Raw genomic sequence first — 10,844 nt, 5'->3', positions numbered from 1 at the left:
TGTCCGTCTCTATCTCTGTCTGCAATTCAATTCCAATTGATTCGTCTCACGTTAACCGGCGCACTTATATACAGGAATAGAGGGCGCCTAGCACATACTGGATTATTCGTGATGTTCCCCGATCCTTCGAGAATATCAGGATGTGTTATCAGGGTCGCGTGACTACCGCTGTCCTGTGCGTAACAATACCTTCGGTGTATAGGACGCAAGCAGATTTTGACATCAAATTTGGGGTAACAAAAAGTGCGTCTTATACACCGAAAAATACGGTATGTTAGAAGTTAGTGAAGTTTTTCAGTTGTATTATTACAATTTTGGATAAAACATCTTTTTTTTCTTCCTTTTCCCAAATGTATTGCCATTAGCCTTAATTTGTGATGGTACATGAAATTAATTTTTAGGTTTGAACTTTGTGATATAATTTTTATCATAAACCTTAGGGCCCATTAGTTTTTGGTGCTTCCTCTTCTTTTGGTTTAAAATGGAACTTTTAAGTTATATGATGTAATTAAAAAAAATACGTTCTGCGTTGTTGTTTTTTACAAAACTCCAACCCGTCATTTCTTAATGGGTTGGGCAAGGCTAGTTAACCATAAAGCTCACTGCCCTGTGTAGGTGAAAATAATAAATGCAGAGTTAATTTTTTGCTTTGTAAATAATCCGTAAGACCACTGACCCTTGTAGATGAAGATAACAATTGTAAAATACGTTTAGTTCCTATCAATTTGAATTTCAAAAACTAATTTAATTTGTATATATATATATATATAAATGATAATAAGTGTACTCATTGTATTTTAAAACATGTAAGAAAAAGTACAAATTTAGATATATCCGAAACAGGTGAGTTAAATAATTAGATAAGTGATGAAATATTAACAATTCAGGTAGTAGTAGTTTTGCACATACCACATCCTCCTATTAAGTTTTTATTTAACACACAGACGAGTTAGGCCAACTTTTTTCATTGTATAACTTTCTAAAAATATGTTTAAATATATATATTTGATATTACTTAGCGCAGTAAAAAGTTTGGTTCCAGTTGTACCATCAGAAATCTTTATAGTAAACGACATTTTGTGTTTTACGAGTTGGGTTGTGCCATACCAAGCCTACGCCACTGCCACTTGTTATACTACGTGTGTCTTTAAAAGAACCTCGCTAACCGTTAACTAGCCTTAAATAAATCACCCACATCTTTTCAATGAACGATGACCATTTTGGTCAGCCTACAGCAATGACGTTTTACTATGATTAGATACGTGTAGGTGCGAGCGATTTCTAAGGAGTGGTTTGCCTTATTGTATCTCTTCTAAGACTATATTTGTTATTTATTTACTGTCGTTAGGGGGCGCTTTTTCGAGCAGGGATGATTAAGCCTTGTTCCTAGTAAAATAGGCACATGAACAGGTCCTTGCTTTCACGAAAGCCCGAGGTACGGTCAGAAGTAGATGCCAGGACGGCAGTGTTAGTTCAGCATAGGATCAGTGTTCGATAGGGCGAGATGGTAGCAGAGTGGACATGCGCTGCTAATTGCTCTAGGCGACATATAGCAAATTTAATCTCCTGGTTTTCTTGCTGTTCTTGTCGAACTTTTGTGTCGGGATTCTGGTAAGTTGAAAGATCCATTACAAAGACGAATTAAAGTATTCCAATTTGCCGTGCCAGTAACTTGACAATTAACATACTATTCTAACCATAGAATTCATATATCTTACCTGCATTCTGATCACACAGTAACTAGAAAGGCATGTTACTAGTGGAACCTGTTGTTTTGCGATTTGTGATGATAAATGTTCAGTTTGTAATGAATTTGTTTCTTTTGGGTATTTTGTTCTTATCGGAAAAATTATACTGCGGCTGTTTTAAGACTGATTTAACTACAGCAGTAGAATATTTAACCATGTTCTGTTAGGTTTTTTGTCACAAAGTAAAAAGTTACGAAGGCGAACAAGTAAGAACAAGGCCGTCAACTCAACTTAATCATTCGTGATAATATTTTGTCTGCCTTTTTTCTTTAAACATTTTTACTGATTTACTATTATTATCATTTTCGTAGAACTGTAGATTTAGGGAAACTTTACATTTTTTTTGCAGCTTTAGTTGTCAGTTATCTAGTAACGCCAACAAAAAATGTCATTTTCGCTTGAAATGCGTTTTGTTTTTGTAGATTCTATTAAGTTTTTTTTTCGGTTTTCACAAGGGTAATATGAAATGTAAGTTAGTGTGAAAAACGGGCATTAAATCTATAGTTTCTTCATTGCTTTCAGCGCTGTAATATTTCTCAGGTAGAAATGCTGTATTTCCCCACATTTTTTGCCCATGTTTTTATGATACTCATTGAATTTTATTGCAGCTTGTAGGTATTTCACGAGCACCTAATTAGCTACTGTTATGTCTATGTTATGTGGTAGAGCTTTGGTTTTCCGAGATGGCTATCCAGTCTCGAATTCTTGTAATAGTACAAAATATTCCCTGCACTTTAAACTGTGAGTGCGTTATAGGGGTGACAGTCAATATCTTATAGCGTGGTGCTACCTTCTCAAAATTAGGGACTGCCTTAGGAACTTTGTTATAAACACAATATTGGTTTTTGCCTGACCAAATAGAAAATGGATGAAGCGGAAGCGGTCTGAACAAACCCTTATATTTATCTTAGTAAATGTAGGCTTCGCCATCCTTATCTTTGGTGATTGTGATAATAGTGCAACCAAATGCTGATTTTGTTTTACATGTAATTATTCCTTTCTAAACCTGGCTATTCAATTAAAGTAAAAAAAGCGTGAAGTAGACATAAATCGGTTCTAATGTGTAAATGAACGAACGTGTAAACACCTCACTGACCTAAGAGAAAGTACATTAAATACGCTTGGCCTATGTAAGTACGTTGTTGACCAAAGTTTATTAAATATAAACAACACAGCGTTTAAAAGGTGCACGTAAAAGTACTAATGTACCGTACCAATTAGGTGAAGGTATGTTTAATTATTGTATACAGTTTTTAATTTGTAAATGCATGTAATATTTTGTATCCTGATGGATGCACGACTTTTTTGTTTTATAGGTGGTGTGTAATGATGTTTTATGTACTAGTGTGTATTCTGCGGTGACGTTTTCTGTTTGGCAGGTGCTATTTAATGTCGTTATGGTTACTGGTAGGTATCTGACAGCGTCTTCTGTTTAGTAGGTGATATGTAATGTAAATACTGATAGGTATATTACGACGTCTTCTGTTTAATAGATGGTATGTAATGTTGTGAATACTAGTAGGTATATGCCGACGTCTTCTCTTTAATAGGTGGTATGTAATGTGTGAATACTGGTAGGTATATGACGACGTCTTCTGTTTAGTGGTATGTATTATTGTGAATACTGGTATATATCCGTCGATGGATACCTACCAGTATTCACAACATTACATACCACCTACTAAACATAAAACGTCATCGGATATCTACCACCTACTAAACAGAAGACGTCGACGGATATCTACCAGTATTCACAATAATACATACCACCTACTAAACATAAAACGTCATCGGATATCTACCACCTACTAAACAGAAGACGATGACGTTTTATGTATAGTAGGTGGTATGTAATGTTGTGGATACTGGTAGGTATCCGATGACGTTTTATGTTTAGTAGGTGCTATATAATGTTGTGAATACTGGTAGGTATCCGTTGACGTCTTCTGTTTAGTAGGTGCTATATAATGTTGTGAATACTGGTAGGTATCCGATGACGTCTTCTGTTTAGTAGGTGCTATTTGATGTTCTGAATACTGGTAGATATCCGATGACGTTTTATGTTTAGTATGTGGTATGTAATATTGTGAATACTGGTAGATATCCGTCGACGTCTTCTGTTTAGTAGGTGGTATGTAACTGATAGCTGTAAAATTTGTTTTCGTAGATAATGTGTAATGATGTTTTGTATATTGCTGGATGTTCGGTGACATTTTTTGGGTGGTGACGTGTGTATAACTATGTTATTTTATTTTGAAGATGGTAGTTAGTGATATTTTTTGACACTTGAGTTGTACAACTACGTTTATTCATAGTGTATGTATAAGGTTGTTTAGTTCCTACATTTCGTTCTATTGAAATTGTGTGTTGGCATTTCTTTCGTAACTGTAGAATGTAGAGCAGACAGGTATTTCTGTATTCATCACTCTTTAACAAAAACTATGCACTTTACATCTCGCTGCTACTCCGGGCTGTGCACAAGGAAATGCGCGCACATGGCAGCCTGTCCGCTTTGCTCAACAGCCAGGCCTAATATGGAAGTAGCTGGGAAACCACGGCGGAGGAAGCGAACGGCATCCTAATGACTTGCCTGCTCTACCTCATACAGCTACACTGGTTTAGAAGGTAGTCATCCAAGCTTGAACTATTTTAACATTTACAATGTCACAACGGTTTTTCATACTTCAGGATTGGAGAACACTTTTATCGTATTTCGTAAACTCTTTAGACGGAAGATTAAATTAAGGTTGTTCTTTTTTTATATATATGAAGACATTTTGTTCTTTTATCATTTTGGCGGGGAATCAACCTGTTGTACAGTTATAGGTGTTATGTATATATGATCATTTTATGCACTTTATTTGTATCAAATATTCCCTAGCTAGTTCCTAGTGGTTTGAATGTTAGTTCAACGCTTGATTAGAGTTGTTTATATGTGTTCCATTCAAATGTCTTATTACTTTAACGTATAGTTGCTGAGATAATAAGTATTTATAGTACCTGTTGCATACTTATATGGTATGTAACTGTGTTATGATAATAAGTATATAAACCTTTATATTCTACTTTGCACTGGTATCAGAGAGTGCATTGTTTTGACAATTTACGTTAGTATCATCTGTTTTTTGATAACTAAGATACTTGTTTAGGTTGCTCTTTAGTATAGATAAGATGACCAAGTAAGAGCTTGGATTGTAGTTGTGGTGACTAAATGATATCTTTAAAATTGGATGATGGGTGAAACAACGTGTGAATACTAGCAGTTTTTCACCTGTAGTTTCAGTTGTTTAATGTAGTACAAAATTCCTCATAAGTCATTACTTTATATTAGAAAATGTCCCGAACATTAAGGAATCTGTTGAAGTTATCTAAACTGGCCAGTTTTTATATTACACTACTTATATATCCATGTTGGAAAACTCCAACGACTTAGATGTTTCGATTTAGACATGTAGTATCCTATGAAGATAAGCCTTAGCATAATGAAAACATGCTTTCAAACTGCCAAGTTTAGAATTAGGATTTGTGTTAACAACGTAATACGTCGTCGCCAAGTGAACAGTAATCATATCACACCACGATTCACAATTTAAACGCTATTGATTAAAAACCTTCCAACAAACATTAATTTGTTGTAATGTTTTATTTACTATGACATTATAAAAATAAGGAGCAGTTCTGTTATTTTCTTTAAAACAACAAAGATAAGCAATGTATTTTGTATCATCGGGAGAAATTACGTTTTCAAATTGTTTAACTATCAACGTCATTGATACGATATACTTTTTTATGAAACGTCGCTCAAATAAAAAACAAAACAAAAAACGTTTTTGATGATGTGGCAGTCTCGCTTACTTAAAAAACGTAATACTCGTAATAATGACGAGTTGTGACAGTAAATACATGAGAAAATAGGGTACAAAAATTGAATTTATAAACGAGATCAAATCAGAAATTGTCAAAGAGTAGTCCAGTAATTCTTGATGTCGTTTATGAATGGTGAAACCTCATTTATAGACGGTACTATTTAATTAACTTATATTTATATATATAAAAAAATAACTTTCGCAATAAATCTAAAGCCTATTAATATTGATATGTTAGAAGGTAGAAAAAGAGTAGTTGTAGATATTGTTACGAAAGCGGTAGTCACGTGGCGCTGGTAACACGTCATGATATTCTAGAAGATTCCCGAAGAAACGAGATGTACGCTTTTTGTATATATAAGACCTGTAAAAAGTGACGCAACAAGGGAATTGAATTGCAGACAGAGATAGAGACGAACAATTGAGTCAAGCGCGTGAATCGTTCGTTGTGTTTGTTTGTTTGTTTGAATTTATGCACAAAGCTACACAATGGGCTACCTGTGCTCTGCCCACCACGTGTATCGAAACCCGGTTTCTAGCGTTGTAAGTCCGTAGACATACAGCTGTGCCACTGGGGGGGGGGTTCGTTCGTTGTGAATTATAGCGTTTGTTTAAGTTATAGCGTGACTGTGGAAATTAAGTGTAATACAAAGTTGTATTGAGAAATAATAGACTAGTTTTATTTAAGAAAGGACTTGTATCGCTAAAGTTTCTTCGGAAAGAATTTTTACGGAAAATTAACAAACGAACACAGAGGCGTAACAATATAAAAGTAAAGAGGTGTAGACATATCGATAGATATATCTATAAAAATGCTTCCGTGGAAATTAGTTTCGTCGCTTTTTATGTGTTGACTTAACAAAGAACGGATTGAAAGATTTAAATGGTTTGAAGAGACTTGTTTAATAATTTGTACTAATCTAGTTTTCACACTTGACGTAATAACGTCTGTCGTAGTCTGTAGTCTTCCACTGTTACAGTGTTATTTGTTTGATAACCTTGTCAAACCGGAGCTTTAAGAATTTGGTGTCGTGCGATGACGTTAAGTGGAACATCATGATTCATGTCGGATCTTGGCACGTGTGTTGTGATGTATCAAACGTGCAGTGCATGTATTATTGGTGAACACGTATCCGGTAGAAAACAATAAAAGGTACGAGAAAGTAATAATATAGGAATTATGTCCTTTAAACGTTTACGGATTTTCAGGATTTTAAGACCAAAAATAAATTATGATAATATGTTGCTGTTAACACTAACTTTAACTGGTATAAATGAACTTTTGAATTGTATAACTCTCATAGAAGATATTTAAGATAAAAATGATGCTAGTATATGCAGTGTTACTACAATAAAGACATTTTTTATGTAACAATCAAAATAAGTATGAATTTTCACATAACACGTGTTTAAGAAAGTCTTAAGTTACTTTCGCTCTAATTACCTATTGTTCTGTGTCATTCCCCAGGGATAATACTTGGTCTGCCCATGGGTGAAATAAATGTAAAGTTGTACTTTTGAGTATGAAAGTAAACATTATTTCCTTCAGTGAAAGGCCAGATAGTAATTGGAGGTTACAACCTTCTGTATATTCTAATGGGAATGCAAGTTACGTGGGTAGCAGTTATTCCTTTTATTGCAACCAAGACAATCAGAAAATAAAAATAGACTAAATCCAGTAAAAGTGACCATCTTTTATGTCAAGCACGTACACTGTCTTTGTATAAAGACTGTTTATTTTATTTTTTGTACAACTGTGTCAATCAAGTCTCATTCTTTCTTTCTCATGAACTCACTTACTCAGAATTACTTTCTGGTAAATACTTTAGTGGAATATTCTGTTATTTTGCAGATCTCTCATTTCACTTTAAGAGAAACAAGTTCAACTTAAAAATACTACAATGTTTGATATTTTAATTAAAGGTCCATTAGGCTTGGCCTACACGTTGTCTGGCTGGTTGACCTATATTATCTGAATGTCTTGATAGCTAATAATCAGCTTTGAATGAAATTATACAAGATACATCAGAAAAAAATTATATATTGTTAGTTTAACTTTGGTCATAATTCTTGACTATCATCATATGATCAAGGTTACCTCGTTTGTTGACTATAGCTTATTTTTATATTTAACTTTCTTTTTCTTTTATACAGAGTGAGAGTTAACTATGTAGTTTTTATTGACAAGAATTACAATATTTTTACAAACATTTGTATTAATATAACATGTACTTACCTCTAGATTTGGTGAAAAATATTAAGCTTGGTGACTTTTTGTGTTAATTTGTGATTTCAATTTTCAAGTTAATTTTTGAGAAAGAAAGTGACCTGATTAGGAGTGAAAACACAGTAATAACTAACATAACTCTTTCTTCTGTATATTTTGTGGAAAATTGAGTTCTTGAAAGTGTAATAATATAAATTGTTTGTGGGTTAACTATAGTTCTTGAGTTCTTGAAAGTGCCATAATATAAATTGTTAGTGGGTTAACTATAGCTCGGTTAGTCAAGTATTTCATTGCAGTGGAAGTAGTCAAATTCTGCTTTCTGGAGACTGGGAAAGTTAGATTATCACAGAATTTGAAGATGTTATTATTGAATGTCTATGAGTATGTATGAGTAATTATTGGAAACAAAACAGGTAAGGATACAAAGAGTATAGAAAAGATAGAAGAATCTACTCAGTTGGTGAATGCAGATCATTGGAAATTGAATCCTTTACTTTTCTTTGGTCTTTCAATTAATTGTCCAACCACCAAAGAGAGCACATGCAAATCAAGTAAAACACAACTGTCCTAAATCCACTTGTACAATGTTATGAGTATTGATGAGGTAGGTCAATGAAGATTTGCTTAATAATGACTGAGATGAAAACTGAAAAGCACTGATATGGAAGAGAACAAAAAAGTTGAACAAGATGGCAGTATCCAGTCAATATCTCATAAAAAGGATCATCACAAGTTGGATTATTCCTGTTTTGATCAAAATAATCACTAAATAAATATCTATATATATATATATATATATATATATGTGTGTGTGTGTGTATTTTTGTATTAACCCTATGTGCATAAGCTGAGTTAAAGTGCACATTCCATGACCTTTTACAGTGCCATTCAACATGGTATTATATATTTAATGTCAGAGTTCTCATATATTCATATTTGAACATACACTGCTGGTATAGTGATGTTTCACAATAGAGGAGAGTAAATATTAAATACAATATGTAAGGTTACTGAAAAAACTGTAGATGTGCACTTTGGAGGTCCTAGAGTTATGCAAATGCAGTGTACAAACAGTATGCTGGGAAAATATTTTTCTTCTTCCCATGAAAATCACCTTGTACTCTGTTTTCTCAAGTCTGAGTCAGAATGACATCAATTCACAATCAGATCTTGAGAACAAACACTTATTTAACACATTTGATTTTTTTGTGCACAATAGACTTGTATCTTTTACTGAAAGCTTGTCACATTCAAGGTGATACACATAGTAATTTTGGAATTATAGTCAACATTACTCCTCCAATATGGGCTCAGTCCTGTTGACTGAGTCCATACACTTTGGGTTAAGAAATATGATAATCTAGATTTTTCTGTTATTTCATAACATATAGTAAGCTCTCTCATCAAGCTTGCGTACTTGTAAGTTAACATCAGCATATAAAAATATGGTCTATCCCTAGGTCAGCTCTTCAGACACTTCACAAGGTTAGCGACAAAGCCAGAGCCTATAACTATTTCACATGTGGAGGAACACACCAGTGGATTGAGTATTATGAACAACGTATTCAGTCAGATCAATCCTGCCTGAACGAATGGTGAGACTTTTAAACAAAAACACTTAAGACTTAACCACATCTATTTTTATATATTATATAAACAGTTTAAGCTTGGTCAGAAAAACTTTTGACTTATAACATAATTAACTTGGGCTTATTGAGAATCACCTTCTTTCTGAGACATGAACTGTTTAGATTTAGTCAGTGTTGCTGTGTCTGTAATATAACTACTTTAGATTTGACCATTTCATTCCCTATCTCTTAAGTATTCTTCTTTGTGGGTATTTCATGCTTCTCTGTGATTTCTGGAAATTGAAGTTGTTAAAAAGTGCCTTACTAGTGGGTTACTTGTTTGTAGTGCAGGCAGTCCTGTGTGTTCAAATCATGCTCAATGGAGGCTCAAAAATTGAGACTACCATAGCTTTTGAGTAGACTGTTATTGTATGTATATAAGTATGCATGTGTGATTATTGAGGACATTTATCACCAGACTCACTTTAAATATTCATCTATAGATTTTACCACAAACAGTTTCTATTTATAATATAAGATTTAACAAAAGCTACTTTATATCTGTTGTACAAACATTATCGGCTTACACAGAGATACTTTCTGTGTGGAACATAAATAGTTTAGGCTTAACCTGAATAATTTCTTTCCATAATATAAACATTTGTGCCTTGACCATAATCATTTTGGGACTATTACATAAACATTTATGAATTTTGTTTATAATTGATATACCAGAAGATCGATGTCTACAAAATTGCTATGTTATTTACACAGGCATATTATGGGAGATCTGCAGTCCAAAAGGCCATTATGTATTGATGAAGCAGGCTTCACGTAAGTTTGCACTCTTTTCCTAAAATGGTGTTTAGTTCAATGAGATTTGAAAATCATGTAAGTGGCATAGTTAGGAATCATATATTTTAAATATGTTCTATGTATTTTCATTATACTGAATTTTGAACTAAGGACAGACTTATAAATAAAAAGAGACATTTTTAACACTGTAAGGTTTTGGAAATATATATGTATATATATATTGTATATCTTGGGTAGAACTTAACATTTTTTATTACAAGAAATTAAGAATAAAATCAAATTAATATATAATTTTTTGAAACTTATTGTACTGTAATGTTATCAGACCAACAGAAAAGGAAGAAACCCAGAAGGTGATTCGTGGGAAACTGAAGGAAATCATGATGTCTGTGGATCTAGAGGAAGTTACTAGTAAATATGTAAGTATAGGAATGAAAAATTGGAAGTTTTTTTATATGTGAATCTAGAGAAAGTTCCTAGCAAGTTTGGGATGGACAAATAGGATGTCTTGGGATCTAAGAGAAAATTTGTAAATAGGGAAGTATGAAAGAAACTGTGGAAAGATACAATGCCTTTGAATCTTGAAGAAGTTACTAGTAAATACTTAGATGTGGGAGAA

At 33.3% G+C, this 10,844-nt stretch overlaps 1 protein-coding gene across 4 annotated transcripts in view; it reads left to right on the top strand.

Moving 5' to 3' along the window:
• Positions 1-10,844, top strand: part of LOC106478266 (protein phosphatase Slingshot-like) — a 97,171-nt gene that overhangs the window by 79,066 nt on the left and 7,261 nt on the right. For 3 of the 4 annotated variants that reach the window (XM_013938799.2, XM_022381839.1, XM_013938798.2), the window contains 3 exons: positions 9,302-9,436; positions 10,184-10,243; positions 10,551-10,644. In XM_013938799.2, coding sequence (XP_013794253.1) covers positions 9,302-9,436; positions 10,184-10,243; positions 10,551-10,644 — 289 coding nt within the window. Of the gene's footprint in view, positions 1-1,446; positions 1,612-9,301; positions 9,437-10,183; positions 10,244-10,550; positions 10,645-10,844 lie in introns of those variants that run through there. The other variant, XM_022381840.1, reaches the window with a different exon arrangement.

Source organism: Limulus polyphemus, unplaced genomic scaffold (genome assembly GCF_000517525.1).
Source record: "Limulus polyphemus unplaced genomic scaffold, Limulus_polyphemus-2.1.2 Scaffold194, whole genome shotgun sequence".
Taxonomy (NCBI): Eukaryota; Metazoa; Arthropoda; class Merostomata; order Xiphosura; family Limulidae; genus Limulus; species Limulus polyphemus.
This window is presented reverse-complemented; position numbering and strand designations above follow the sequence as displayed.